At 43.9% G+C, this 16,187-nt stretch overlaps 1 protein-coding gene across 1 annotated transcript in view; it reads right to left on the reverse strand.

The window, feature by feature from the left end:
* Positions 1-405: 405 nt before the first annotated feature.
* The window catches only part of LOC135525867 (gastrula zinc finger protein xFG20-1-like), a 33,991-nt gene continuing 18,209 nt past the window's right edge, over positions 406-16,187 (reverse strand). Inside the window, 4 exon segments of the mRNA XM_064953809.1 lie at positions 406-1,760; positions 8,480-8,660; positions 8,796-8,893; positions 9,297-9,515. Coding sequence (XP_064809881.1) covers positions 1,021-1,760; positions 8,480-8,660; positions 8,796-8,893; positions 9,297-9,515 — 1,238 coding nt within the window. The 3' untranslated portion in view covers positions 406-1,020.

Below are 16,187 nucleotides of genomic sequence, written 5' to 3' on the forward strand. Positions count from 1 at the left end.
TTGATTATCTGTAGTGCTGGAGGAATGACACACCCAGATAAACACACAATCAGAGTTTAAAAAAGGACCATTTAAACACATGGAATCTGATCTACAAATATCACTTGATTATCTGTAGTGCTGGAGGAATGACACACCCAGATAAACACACACAAAGAGTTTAAAAAAAGGACCATTTAAACACATGGAATCTGATCTACAAATATCACTTGATTATCTGTCGTGCTGGAGGAATGACACACCCAGATAAACACACAATCAGAGTTTAAAAAAGGACCATTTAAACACATGGAATCTGATCTACAAATATCACTTGATTATCTGTAGTGCTGGAGGAATGACACACCCAGATAAACACACAATCAGAGTTTAAAAAAAGGACCATTTAAACACATGGAATCTGATCTACAAATATCACTTGATTATCTGTAGTGCTGGAGGAATGACACACCCAGATAAACACACAATGTCAGACTTTTAAAAAAGGACCATTTAAACACATGGAATCTGATCTACAAATATCACTTGATTATCTGTAGTGCTGGAGGAATGACACACCCAGATAAACACACAATCAGAGTTTAAAAAAGGACCATTTAAACACATGGAATCTGATCTACTCTATATTCAAACTGACAGACTCCATATTCAGTTTTATTTTCTAATAAAAACATACAAATATGTTTTAGAGTATGCTATAATTTAATTTCATCTGCTATAAACAATTAAACACATTGTCAGTTAATAAAATAAGACAATGGGAGCACTGTGTATGTTCTCTGATGAATTTTAAGTCAATGTGATGTGAAATTTCAGTTTACACAGTAGGAGAAGTTATTTTTCTCTGTGTGGATCCTCACGTGCCTTATAAGTGACATTTGTAAGGCTTCTCCCATGGGTGTATTTAGATCATATTTCATGTTTCCTATTAAGCTAAAACTTCCACACTAGGCGCAAAGTAAAGCATCTCCCCTGTGTGTATTCTCTCATTTCTTTTCAGGTCTCCTAAATGGTTAAAACTCATTCCACACAGGGTGCAATGGAAAGGCTTCGGTGTGTGTCCACATGTCTTTTCAGGCTTCCTAACCTGGTAAACCTAGATCCACACTGGGAGCAGTGGTAAGGCTTATCCCCTGTGTGTATTTGCTCATGAGCTTTCATGTTTCCTAACATGCTAAAACTCTTTCCACACTGGGCGCAATGGTATGGCTTCTCCCCAGTGTGTATTCGCAGATGAGATTGCAGGTTTCCTAACATGCGGAAACTCTTTCCACAATGGGTGCAATGGTATGGCTTCTCCCCCGTGTGTAATCGCGCATGAGATTGCAGGTTTCCTAACGAGCCAAAACTCTTTCCACACTGGGCGCAACGGTATGGCTTCTCCCCTGTGTGTATTCGCTCATGAGTTATTAGGCCTCCTAACCTGTTAAAACTCTTTCCACAATGGGAGCAGTGGTAAGGCTTCTCCCCTGTGTGTATTCGGCCATGAACTTTCAGGCTTCCTTGCTGTCTAAAACCCTTTCCACAATGGGAGCAGTGGTAAGGCTTCTCTCCTGTGTGTATTCGGCCGTGAGCTTTCAGGCTTCCTTGCTGTCTAAAACCCTTTCCACACTGGGAGCAGTGGTAAGGCTTTTCCCCTGTGAGACTCTTCTCATGTCTTTTCAGGCTTCCTAACTTGGTAAAACTTTTTCCAATCTGGGAGCAGAGGTGTCGTCTTGCTGGTTTGATCGTCTCTGGTTCCTCCAAGTTTGGTTTTCCTCCTGCCAAAGACAGTGTTTATTTAAAGAGAGAACAGAATTAAAACTCCCCATGATAAAAGTGCTTGCTATGAGGTTTAATCCAAATCAGATCTCTCAATAACCCGTGGCCAGTTTCCAAACATTTCATAATTTAAAACAATCTTGGTGTGATTTTAAAACAAATGTTGTAGAGCTTCCTGGTAATATGTTTACTTACTTATTCATATTCTTATTTTTCTTTCGGTTTTAGAAGTCAGAACACAAACAACTCAACAGTTCTACGACACTCAAGACACAGGCATCTCTGGATTCCTATTGAGCAGGTGGTTGTAAATATATAACCTTCATAGCTGTATGATACAGAATGCGACCTACACACTTCCTTAAACCTAAAATAAGTAATTTTGTCAAAAACAATATGTATTTTTTTCATTGGAGACGCAAAGCACCTCTGTAACATCTCCCCGTTGTCTCAATGGTTCGGAACATGATGTTAAAATGGCACATTTCCTGATTTAGACTAATCACTAATGGAATGGTATTTTGGGTAAAATAAAAATAATGAAATATTTGGGGCAGATTTTTTAAAAAGGATTATTATATTTATATTTTTTTACCCCCCTTTTTGCCCCAATTTTCATCAATTGGTACTTAGTCTCATCGCTACAACTCCCGTACTCGGGAGAGGCGAACGTCATGCGTCCTCCGAAACACAACCGCAATGCGGTTGACACGATGCACAATTAACCCGGAAGCCAGCCGCACTTATGTGTCGGAGGAAATACCTTACACCTGGCGACCGTGTCAGCGTGCATCAGCCCGGCCCGCCACAGGAGAGCACGATGGGACAAGGACACCGGCCAAACCCTCCCCCAACCCGGACGATGTTGGGCCAATTGGCTCTCCCAGTTGTGGCCGGCTGCGACACAGCTGGGTATCAAACCAGAATCTGTAGGCAAACGGTGGTTTGAAGATTCACTTCACCCTTTTTGGTTACTATATGATTTCATATGTGATATTTTATAGCTTTGATGTCTTCACTACTATTCTACAATGTAGAAATTAGTACAAATAAAGAAAAACCTTTGAATGAGCAGTTGTGTCCTAACTTTTGACTGGTAGTGTATATGGTCGATTCCTGACTGGTAGTGTATATGGTCGATTCCTGACTGGTACTGTATATGGTCGATTCCTGACTGGTACTGTATATGGTCGATTCCTGACTGGTACTGTATATGGTCGATTCCTGACTGGTACTGTATATGGTCGATTCCTTGGGAAAGTCAACCTGAACATGTGTAACGGAGGTGAGAACGTGCCATAAACTCTCTCCACAGCTAGCTTGAAACGTCACAGATGGAGCTGTCCAATCAAATCACATTTTATTGTTAACATACACATGGTTAGCAGATGTTAATGTGAGTGTAGCGAAATGCATGTGCTTCCAGTTTCGACCATGCAGTAATATCTAACAAGTAATCTAACCATTTCACAACAACTACCGTTTACACACACAATGTAAGGGGATGGAATAAGAATATGTACATATAAACATATGGATGTGCGATGGCCGAACGGCACAGGCAAGATGCAGTAGATGGTATAGAGTACAGTATATACATACGAGATGAGTAATGTAGGGTATGTAAACATTATATAAAGTGGCATTGTTTAAAGTGACTAGTGATTACATTTATTACATCAAAAAATTGTATTATTAAAGTGACTAGAGATTTGAGTTAGTATGTTGGCAGCAGCCACTCAATGTTAGTGATGGCTGTTTAACAGTCCGATGGCCTTGATATAGAAGCTGTTTTTCAGTTTCTCTTTTTCAGTCTCTCGGTCCCAGCTTTGATGCACCTGTACTGACCTCGACCTTCTGGATGATAGCGGGGTGAACAGGCAGTGGCTCGGGTGGTTGTTGCCCTTGATGATCTTTTTTGGCCTTCCTGTGACATCGGGTGGTGTTGGTGTCCTGGAGGGCAGGTAGTTTGCCCCCAGTGATGCGTTGTGCAGACCTCATCACCCTCTGGAGAGCCTTACAGTTGTGGGCGGAGCAGTTGCCGTACCAGGCGGTGATACAGCCCGATAGGATGTTCTCAATTGTGCATCTGTAAAGTTTGTGAGTTTTTGGTGATAAGCCAAATTTCTTCAGCCTCCTGAGGTTGAAGAAGCGCTGTTACGCCGCCTTCACGATGCTTTCTGTGTGGGTTGACCATTTCACTACTGTCCCGTCGATGTGGATAGGGGGGTGCTCCCTCTGCTATTTCCTGAAGTCCACGATCATCTCCTTTGTTTTGTTGACGTTGAGTGAGGTAATTTTCCTGACACCACACTCCGATGGCCCTCACCTCCTCGCTGTAGGCCAATTCGTCGTTGTTGGTAATCAAGCTTACCACTGTAGTGTCGTCTGCAAATTTGATGATTGAGTTGGAGGCGTGCATGGCCACGCAGTCATAGGTGAACAAGGAGTACAGGAGAGGGCTGGAGAACGCACTCTTGTGGGGCCCCAGTGTTGAGGATCAGCGGAGTGGAGATGTTGGTTCCTACCCTCACCACTTGGGGGCGGCCCGTCAGAAAGTCCAGGACCCAGTTGCACAGGGCGGGGTCGAGACGCAGGGTCTCAGGCTTAATGACGAGTTTGGAGGGTACTATGGTGTTGAATGCCGAGCTGTAGTCGATGAACAGCATTCTCACATAGGTATTCCTCTTGTCCATATGGCATAGTGCAGTATGGTGGCGATTGCGTCGTCTGTGGATCTATTGGGGCTTTAAGCAAATTGGAGTGGGTCTAGGGTGTTAGGTAGGGTGGAGGTGATACGATCCTTGACTAGGCTCTCAAAGCACTTCATGATGACGGAAGTGAGTGCTACAGGGCGGTAGTCATTAAGCTCAATTACCTTAGCTTTCTTGGGAACAGGAGCAATGGTGGCCCTCTTGAAGCATGTAGGAACAGCAGACTGGAATAGGGATTGATTGAATATGTCCGTAAACACACCAGCTGGTCTGCGCATGCTCTGAGGACGCGGCTTGGGATGCCATCTGGGCCGGCAGCCTTGCAAGGGTTAACACGTTTAAATGTTTTACTCACGTTGCCTGCGGTGAAAGAGAGCCCGCAGGTTTTGGTAGCGGGCCGTGTCATTTGCACTGTATTGTCCTCAAAAAGCAAGCAAAAAAGTTGTTTAGTTTGTCTGGGATCAAGACATCGGGGTCCGCAACGGGGCTGGCTTTCTTTTTGTAGTCCGTGATTGACTGTAGACCCTGCCACATATGTCATGTGTCTGAGCCGTTGAATTGCGACTCTAATTTGTCTTGTTTGATTGTGTTGCAGAGGGAATAGCTACACTATTTGTTTCCGGTCACCTTGCCCTCATTAAAAGCAGTGGTTCGCGCTTTCAGTTTTGCGTGAATGCTGCCATCAATACACGGTTTCTGGTTGGGGAAGGTTTTAATAATCGCCGTGGGTAAAACATCACCGATGCACTTGCTAATAAACTCGCTTGCCGAATCAGCATATACATCAATGTTACTGTTTGACGCTATCCGGAACATATCCCAGTCCACGTGATCAAAGAATCTTGAAGCGTGGAATCAGATTGGTCGGACCAGCGTTGAACAGACATGAGCACGGGCGTATCCCGTTTTAGTTTCTGTCTATAGGCTGGGAGCAACAAAATGGAGTCGTGGTCAGATTTGCCGAAAGGGTCCAGGGTTTTGCCAGCCCGGGTCGCGCATTCGATATGCTGATAAAATTAAGGGAGCCTTGTTTTCAGATTAGCCTTGTTAAAATCCCCAGCTACAAAAAATGCAGCCTCAGGATATGTGGTTTCCAGTTTACATATAGAGTCCAATGAAGTTCATTCAGGGCCGTCGAGGTGTCTGCTTGGTGTCTGCTTGGGGCGATATACATGGCTGTGATTATAATTGAAGAGAATTCTCTTGGTAGATAACGCGATCGGCATTTAGATTGTACGGAATTGTAGATCAGGTGAACAAAAGGCCTTGACTTCCTGTATGTCGTTATGACGACACCACGTCTCGTTAATAATCATAAGGCATATACACCCCAGCCCTTCTTCCTACCAGAGAGATGTTTGTTCCTGTGGGCGCGATGCGAAGAAACCAGGTGGCTGTACCGACTCTGATAACGTATCCCGAGTGAACCATGTTTCCGTGAAACAGAGAATGTTAGCTTGAAACGTCACAGATGGAGACATCCAGGGACACTTGAGGAAGCTAAACTGTTAGCACCACACTGACGTCATTTACACATGAACAAATAAAGTGAGTCATTTCCAAATTAAACAATGTTCTTTAAGATATATATATATATATATTAAACCATGTTCTTTAAGGTCTATATGTTGGAGTTCAGGCTTCATTTGACCTGTTAAAATAGGAAATTGAATACATTTGATCCATTACAGAGACGAAGAACAAGTCTGACAAAAATAGCTTTTCATTTAATCATATTTCATAGCTTTTAGAAAAGGTTTAGAGAGCTTGTTTTAAATACATATGTGCCATCTTTAACAAGTTCAGTAGATGGGACGTTAATGAAGCAATACAGACCACATTGAGTGTGGAGATTAGTTTGTATGTTCTAGAGTCACATTGAAGAGTGTGGAGTTTAGTTCTAGAGTCTTGTAAAGATATGGGGGGGGGGGTTGACTGAGACAGGCAATGTAACGCATTGGAGTGTCTGGAGTTCAGTTCTAGAGTCAAGTGGTTTCTCTCAGTCTAGCTTCATGTCAACTAACAGAACTCTGCTAGTTGTCCTGGTAACAGATACCAGTGGGAAGATCTATTTTTTTAAACGTATTTATTTATTTCACCTTTATTTAACCAGGTAGGCAAGTTGAGAACACCTTTATTTAACCAGGTAGGCTAGTTGAGAACACCTTTATTTAACCACGTAGGCAAGTTGAGAACAAGTTCTCATTTACACCTGCGACCTGGCCAAGATAAAGCAGCGCAGTTCGACACATACAACAGAGTTACACATGGAGTAAAACAAACATACAGTCAATAATACAGTATAAACAAGTCTATATATGATGTGAGCAAATGAGGTGAGATAAGGGAGGTAAAGGCAAAAAAAGGCCATGGTGGCGAAATAAATACAATATAGCAAGTAAGACACTGGAATGGTTGATGTGCAGTGGAAGAATGTGCCAAAGTAGAGATAATGGGGAAATAATGGGGTGCAAAGGAGCAAAATAAATAAATCTACAGTAGGGGGAGAGGTAGTTGTTACGCTAAATTATAGATGGGCTATGTACAGGTGCAGTAATCTGTGAGCTGCTCTGACAGCTGGTGGTTAAAGCTAGTGAAGGAGATAAGTGTTTCCAGTTTCAGTGCTTTTTGTAGTTCGTTCCAGTCATTGGCAGCAGAGAACTGGAAGGAGAGGCGGCCAAAGGAAGAATTGATTTTGGGGGTGACCAAAGAGATATACCCGCTGGATTGAGTGCTACAGGTGGGTGCTGCTATGGTGACAAGCGAGCTGAGATAAGGGGAGATTTTACCTAGCAGGGTCTTATAGATGACCTGGAGCCAGTGGGTTTGGCGATGAGTATGAAGCGAGGGCCAACCAACGAGAGCGTACAGGTCGCAGTGGTGGGTAGTATATGGGGCTTTGGTGACAAAACGGATGGCACTGTGATAGACTGCATCCAATTTATTGAGTAGGGTATTGGAGGCTATTTTGTACATGACATCGCCAAAGTTGAGTATCGGTAGGATGGTCAGTTTTACAAGGGTATGTTTGGCAGCATGAGTGAAGGATGATTTGTTGCGAAATAGGAAGCCAACTCTAGATTTAACTTTGGATTGGCAATGTTTGATATGAGTCTAGAAGGAGAGTTTACAGCCTAACCAGACACCTAGGTATATATAGTTGTCCACATATTCTAAATCAGAACCATCCAGAGTAGTGATGTTGGACGGACGGGCAGGTGCAGGCAGCGATCGTTTGAAGAGCATGCATTTAGTTTTACTTGTATTTAAGAGCAATTGGAGGCCACGGAAGGAGAGTTGTATGGCATTGAAGCTCGTCTGGAGGGTTGTTAACACAGTGTCCAAAGAAGGGCCAGAAGTATACAGAATGGTGTCGTCTGCGTAGAGGTGGATCAGAGACTCACCAGCAGCAAGAGCGACATCATTGATGCATACAGAGAAAAGGGTCGAACCAAGAATTGAACCCTGTGGCACCCCCATAGAGACTGTCAGAGGCCCGAACAAAAGGCCCTCCGATTTGACACACTGAACTCTATCAGAGAAGTAGTTGGTGAACCAGGCGAGGCAATCATTTGAGAAACCAAGGCTGTCGAGTCTGCCAATGAGGATGTGGTGATTGACAGAGTGGAAAGCCTTGACCAGGTCAATGAATATGGCTGCACAGTATTGTTTCTTATCGATGGTGGTTAAGATATCGTTTAGGACCTTGAGCGTGGCTGAGGTGCACCCATGACTAGCTCTGAAACCAGATTGCATAGCGGAGAAGGTATGGTGGGATTCGGAATGGTCAGCAATCCGTTTGTTGACTTGGCTTTCGAAGACCCTAGAAAGGCAGGGTAGGATAGATATAGGTCTGTAGCAGTTTGGGTCAAGAGTGTCCCCCCCTTTGAAGAGGGGGATGACCGCAGCTGCTTTCCAATCTTTGGGAATCTCAGACGACACGAAAGAGAGGTTGAACAGGCTAGTAATCATTTTATTTGTTGAAACTAAACTACAGCACTTACTTTGATGAGTCAAATCTGATCCTTTCTTCTCTTCTCCTCCTCCTCTCACAGTTCCACTCAGCCCCGTTGTTTTCCTGCAGTCCACCAGCAGCACAGACAACCTCTTCATACCCAGCAGTAAGGTGCTACCGGGAGCGGCATGACACGGGGACTCCGGGAGGGAGGAAGGGCTAGCGTTGTCCTGGTAACCATAAAGAGGGGACACAGACACATATCATTATGGATGCTGATGTCACTGTTGTCATAAACTGCTTTACAGAAACACAGCCCAGACCCAGATAGAGCAAGCTGTATGCTAGTCCAGACCAAGCTGTACCATCTGGTGTTCTGATCTGGAGAGACTCTTCTCTGACTCGTCAGCATCAGGATGTTGTTGAGGCTCCCCAGAGGATCCACCATAGTCATGTCTCTCTCCTGCGTGAATGACAACATCAAACAGATGGTAAACTTATGTTATATCTTATGATACAAGAGGATTTAATATGTCTAAAAAGGGCCTAAAATGGCCATCATCATCATGATTTTATAAAATATTGTTTACGGGTTCATTTTCTGTTTGATATTTGAAGTAAAAATGATTGAATTTTAAAATCCTGTTATTAGATGAAGTGCACTTTAATATCGACCACGTGGAGAATCCAACACATCTAATTACAAGTTCCCAGAATATATGTACCAATGGCAGATCGACCCTTAAACAATTCCTACAGCACTGAACAACATATTCAAGTGTTTAACTTCAGTAGATTGCCCCTTTAAAAGCCCACATTAGTTCAACAACTGCATAGTTTGTGCCCGTTTTTAAGACAGTACTCACTGGTGTCAATCAGTTCTTCAGTCTCCTCCTTTTTCACTCCCAAGACGTCTTCCTCTTCCTCTTCTTTCACTACATTCTCATCTTCCTCCTTTATGATTCTGAAAGCTTCTACCTCCTCTTCCACTCTGACAACCTCTTTGCCATCTTCCTCTTTCAGTGTAATATCATCCTCTTCTTTCAATGTGATAGCCTCCTCTTCCTCCCTTTTCATTCTGAAAGCTTATTTCTCTAATTTCACCAGTTTCTTTCTCCGTCTTGCTTAGTGAGTTTATGCTCCGGGAGATTAGCCTAATGCTGTATCAATGTTGCTAATTTCACAAGCAAATTACGTTGAAATGAGCTAGTAGATAAGTAAACAGATGAATGTTCAAAACACGAAGAGTAATATACACAAGATTGGTCTAAAACGCTTAAATGATTATGTTTTGTTTGCTAGCAAACCACCGCGTTGGTTAAATCAGTAGCCTTTTGTCGCTGTTGAAGCGGCTTCATGTCCGTCCATTCGATTATACGTCACGCAAGACGTGACGTATAATGCCCATTTTGTTTAAGGACAGATAGGAGGTGGACAGACAGGACTCTACCTTTGTAGGGCACATGCCCCTTTGCCCTTCCAGTCTCTGAAGTGCCCTTTTAGGTGGTGGTATAATTTGTATTCATTTTTTTCTCATAGTTATTCTGAACCCACTGCCTGCAAGTCGTTTTTAAATTCACCTCAGTGATTTGTATTTTCTTCAACTTTCTGAAGAGGAAACAGCCAAGAAATGCCCCTGTCTGAGTGCAGTCTACCACTATGTGTAGCTGTTAGCGATGATGCTAATGATCCACTATGTGTAGCTGTTAGCGATGATGCTAATGATCCACTATGTGTAGCTGTTAGGGATGATGCTAATGATCCACTATGTGTAGCTGTTAGCGATGATGCTAATGATCCACTATGTGTAGCTGTTAGCGATGATGCTAATGATCCACTATGTGTAGCTGTTAGCGATGATGCTAATGATCCACTATGTGTAGCTATTAGCGATGATGCTAATGATCCACTATGTGTAGCTATTAGCGATGATGCTAATGATCCACTATGTGTAGCTGTTAGCGATGATGCTAATGATCCACTATGTGTAGCTGTTAGCGATGATGCTAATGATCCACTATGTGTAGCTGTTAGCGATGATGCAAATGACAACCATCTTCTGATTGATGGAAACGATTCCCCAAAACCTGGCAGAATGATATCATGACTATTTGCATCAATCCAGTTGTGATTTGTTCAGAAAACTCTTCAATCACATGTGTGCTACAGAGACACCACTAACCAAGCAAGGCTCTTGCTGGTGCCACTTGAATTAAAGGGTATCTACACACAAAAATAAAAATTTCTTAGATTTTTCTCAGACTTCAAACGTGTTCTCCTGATGTGGTTTAAGTGTTGTTGTGGACTTAGAACATCCAATGTTGTTGTTTTCTATTAACAGTGTGATTCAGAGAGAGAAAAACAGAGAAATGGGGACAAATCAGAAATCTGGAAAAACTAATTAGAGAAAACAGAATTTGAGAAAATAAAATGAATTAGGTTAAAAAAAACAAAGCAGATGTTATAGAGATATATTTGATAGGACCCTAAATATTCTATACATTTTCTCTCATTACTGTATTATCTAGGGATAGTGTAGAGTAACAGCTGTATCCTGGGGTGACCTTTAACCTCCTTCTCCTCAATACTTCTTCCACTGAATCAAAGCTTCAGCCAAGTAGGATACATGATAGTGGCAACACATGGAGTAGGGTTGGATATAGTCATGGTAGGATACATGATAGTGGCAACACATGGAGTTGGGTTGGATATAGTCATGGTAGGATACATGATAGTGGCAACACATGGAGTTGGGTTGGATATAGTCATGGTAGGATACATGATAGTGGCAACACATGGAGTAGGGTTGGATATAGTCATGGTAGGATACATGATAGTGGCAACACATGGAGGTGGGTTGGATATAGTCATGAAGCTTCAGCCAAGTAGGATACATGATAGTGGCAACACATGGAGTTGGGTTGGATATAGTCATGGCAGGATACATGATAGTGACCACACATGGAGGTGGGTTGGATATAGTCATGGTAGGATACATGATAGTGACAACACATGGAGTTGGGTTGATATAGTCATGGCAGGATACATGATAGAGACAACACATGGAGTAGGGTTGGATATAGTCATGGTAGGATACATGATAGTGGCAACACATGGAGCTGGGTTGGATATAGTCATGGTAGGATACATGATAGCGGCAACACATGGATATAGTCATGGTAGGATATAGTCATGGTAGGATACATGATAGCGGCAACACATAGATATAGTCATGGTAGGATACATGATAGCGGCAACACATAGATATAGTCATGGGAGGATACATGATAGTGACAACACATGGAGTTGGGTTGGATATAGTCATGGTAGGCTATAGTATTCTATTTTAACTGCATGTGTTGGTGATTGTTACCAAGGGCAGCATTTATTCCAGTTGAAATAGTCAAAATACTTTACTCAACATTGGAGCTTTTTGTTGTTGACCACATGACCCCCAAAGGGTCAGAGTTCAGCCCTGGACAAGAGACACACATATTAATGTTGTCTATACCCACACATATTAATGTTGTCGATATTAATGTTGTCTATATTAAGGGTGTCTATATTAAGGTTAAGTGTGTCTATATCAAGGTTAAGGGTGTCTATATTAATGTTGTCTATATTAATGTTGTCTATATTAAGGGTGTCTATATTAAGGGTGTCTATATTAAGGGTGTCTATATTAAGGGTGTCTCTATTAAGTGTGTCTCTATTAAGTGTGTCTATATTAAGGGTGTCTATATTAAGGGTGTCTATATTAATGTTGTCTATATTAAGGTTAAGTGTGTCTATATCAAGGTTAAGGGTGTCTATATTAAGGGTGTCTATATTAAGGGTGTCTATATTAATGTTGTCTATATTAAGGTTAAGGGTGTCTATATCAAGGTTAAGGGTGTCTATATCAAGGTTAAGGGTGTCTATATTAAGGGTGTCTATATTAAGGTTAAGGGTGTCTATATTAAGGTTAAGGGTGTCTATATTAAGGGTGTCTATATTAAGGGTGTCTATATTAAGGGTGTCTATATTAAGGGTGTCTATATTAAGGGTATCTATATTAAGGGTGTCTATATTAAGGTTAAGGGTGTCTATATTAAGGGTGTCTATATTAAGGGTATCTATATTAAGGGTGTCTATATTAAGGGTGTCTATATTAAGGTTAATGGTGTCTATATTAAGGGCGCCTCTCCAGGGAACTGTCGGATGTCATCTTACATAAATCATGCAGCCTGGAGGAGGATCTGCTTAGCAATCTATTCAGTAGAAAGAGATGTAGTCAATAGATGGAGGATCTGATTAGCAGTCTATTCAGTAGAAAGAGATGTAGTCAGTAGATGGAGGATCTGATTAGCAGTCTATTCAGTAGAAAGAGATGTAGTCAGTAGATGGAGGATCTGATTAGCAGTCTATTCAGTAGAAAGAGATGTAGTCAGTAGATGGAGGATCTGATTAGCAGTCTATTCAGTAGAAAGAGATGTAGTCAGTAGATGGAGGATCTGCTTAGCAGTCTATTCAGTAGAAAGAGTTGTAGTCAATAGATGGAGGAGGATTTGCTTAGCAGTCTATTCAGTAGAAAGAGATGTAGTCAGTAGATGGAGGATCTGATTAGCAATCTATTCAGTAGAAAGAGATGTAGTCAGTAGATGGAGGATCTGCTTAGCAGCCTATTCAGTAGAAAGAGATGTAGTCAGTAGATGGAGGATCTGATTAGCAGTCTATTCAGTAGAAAGAGATGTAGTCAGTAGATGGAGGAGGATCTGCTTAGCAGTCTATTCAGTAGAAAGAGATGTAGTCAGTAGATGGAGGAGGATCTGATTAGCAGTCTATTCAGTAGAAAGAGATGTAGTCAATAGATGGAGGAGGATCTGATTAGCAGTCTATTCAGTAGAAAGAGATGTAGTCAATAGATGGAGGAGGATCTGCTTAGCAGTCTATTCAGTAGAAAGAGATGTAGTCAATAGATGGAGGATCTGCTTAGCAGTCTATTCAGTAGAAAGAGATGTAGTCAATAGATGGAGGAGGATCTGCTTAGCAGTCTATTCAGTAGAAAGAGATGTAGTCGATAGATGGAGGATCTGATTGGGTGATAGATGTAGGATCTGATTGGGTGATAGATGGAGGATCTGATTGGGTGATAGATGGAGGATCTGATTGGGTGATCATCGATAGATGGAGGATCTGATTGGGTGATCCTCGTTGAGACTTTATTGGTCAGATGTATTGCGGTAATTGAAATGAATGTACTCCCCCCCGGCTGTTAGGTCCTTTGCAGATGATCTCCCATCATATCACTGAGACGTTCTTTAAAACAGTTCACAGAGCAATGTCAATATGTATTTGGTACAACAAGCAACCTAAAATTAAATTAGAAAAACTGCCAATCAAAAATGGGGTCTTGGCTGTACCTGGCTGTACCTGGCTGTACCTGGCTGTACCTGGCTGTACCTGGCTGTACCTAGCTGTAGCTAGCTGTACCTGGCTGTACCTAGCTGTACCTGGCTGTACCTGGCTGTACCTAGCTGTAACTGGCTGTACCTAGCTGTACCTGGCTGTACCTGGCTGTACCTGGCTGTACCTGGCTGTACCTGGCTGTACCTGGCTGTACCTAGCTGTACCTGGCTGTACCTGGCTGTACCTGGCTGTACCTGGCTGTACCTGGCTGTACCTGGCTGTACCTAGCTGTACCTGGCTGTACCTAGCTGTACCTGGCTGTACCTGGCTGTACCTAGCTGTAACTGGCTGTACCTAGCTGTACCTGGCTGTACCTGGCTGTACCTGGCTGTACCTGGCTGTACCTAGCTGTACCTGGCTGTACCTGGCTGTACCTGGCTGTACCTGGCTGTACCTGGCTGTACCTAGCTGTACCTGGCTGTACCTAGCTGTACCTGGCTGTACCTGGCTGTACCTGGCTGTACCTAGCTGTACCTGGCTGTACCTGGCTGTACCTGGCTGTACCTAGCTGTACCTGGCTGTACCTGGCTGTACCTAGCTGTACCTGGCTGTACCTGGCTGTACCTGGCTGTACCTGGCTGTACCTGGCTGTACCTAGCTGTACCTGGCTGTATCTAGCTGTACCTGGCTGTACCTGGCTGTACCTGGCTGTACCTAGCTGTACCTGGCTGTATCTAGCTGTACCTGGCTGTACCTGGCTGTACCTGGCTGTACCTGGCTGTACCTAGCTGTACCTGGCTGTACCTGGCTGTACCTGGCTGTACCTGGCTGTACCTGGCTGTACCTGGCTGTACCTAGCTGTACCTGGCTGTACCTGGCTGTACCTGGCTGTACCTGGCTGTACCTGGCTGTACCTAGCTGTACCTGGCTGTACCTGGCTGTACCTGGCTGTACCTAGCTGTACCTGGCTGTACCTGGCTGTACCTAGCTGTACCTGGCTGTACCTGGCTGTACCTGGCTGTACCTAGCTGTACCTGGCTGTACCTGGCTGTACCTGGCTGTACCTAGCTGTACCTGGCTGTACCTAGCTGTACCTGGCTGTACCTGGCTGTACCTGGCTGTACCTAGCTGTACCTGGCTGTACCTGGCTGTACCTGGCTGTACCTAGCTGTACCTAGCTGTACCTGGCTGTACCTAGCTGTACCTGGCTGTACCTGGCTGTACTTAGCTGTACCTGGCTGTACCTGGCTGTACTTTAGCTGTACCTGGCTGTACCTGGCTGTACCTGGCTGTATCTAGCTGTACCTGGCTGTACCAAGCTGTACCTGACTGTACCTGGCTGTACCTGGCTGTACCTGGCTGTACCTGGCTGTACCTGGCTGTATCTAGCTGTACCTGGCTGTACCAAGCTGTACCTGGCTGTACCTGGCTGTACCTGGCTGTACCTGGCTGTACCTAGCTGTACCTGGCTGTACCTGGCTGTACCTAGCTGTACCTGGCTGTACCTGGCTGTACCTGGCTGTACCTGGCTGTACCTAGCTGTACCTGGCTGTACCTGGCTGTACCTAGCTGTACCTGGCTGTACCTGGCTGTACCTGGCTGTATCTAGCTGTACCTGGCTGTACCTGGCTGTACTTTAGCTGTACCTAGCTGTACTTTAGCTGTACCTGGCTGTACCTAGCTGTACCTGGCTGTACCTAGCTGTACCTGGCTGTACCTAGCTGTATCTAGCTGTACCTGGCTGTACCTAGCTGTACCTGGCTGTACCTAGCTGTACCTGGCTGTACCTAGCTGTATCTAGCTGTACCTGGCTGTACCTGGCTGTACCTAGCTGTACCTGGCTGTACCTGGCTGTACTTAGCTGTACCTAGCTGTATCTAGCCTTACCTAGCTGTAGCTAGCTGTACCTGGCTGTACCTAGCTGTACCTAGCTGTACCTGGCTGTACCTAGCTGTACTTAGCTGTACCTAGCTGTACCTGGCTGTACTTAGCTGTACCTAGCTGTACCTAGCTGTATCTAGCTGTACCTGGCTGTACCTGGCTGTACCTAGCTGTACTTAGCTGTACCTAGCTGTACCTGGCTGTACTTAGCTGTACCTAGCTGTACCTGGCTGTACTTAGCTGTACCTAGCTGTACCTGGTTGTACCTAGCTGTACCTAGCTGTATCTGGCTGTACCTAGCTGTAGCTAGCTGTACCTGGCTGTACCTAACTGTACCTAGCTGTACCTAGCTGTACCTGGCTGTACCTAGCTGTACCTAGCTGTACCTGGCTGTACCAAGCTGTACCTGGCTGTACCAAGCTGTACCTGGCTGTACCTAGCTGTACCAAGCTGTACCTGGCTGTACCTAGCTGTACCTGGCTGTACCT

The sequence above is a fragment of the Oncorhynchus masou genome, chromosome 5 (assembly GCF_036934945.1).
Source record: "Oncorhynchus masou masou isolate Uvic2021 chromosome 5, UVic_Omas_1.1, whole genome shotgun sequence".
NCBI classification, from domain to species: domain Eukaryota; kingdom Metazoa; phylum Chordata; class Actinopteri; order Salmoniformes; family Salmonidae; genus Oncorhynchus; species Oncorhynchus masou.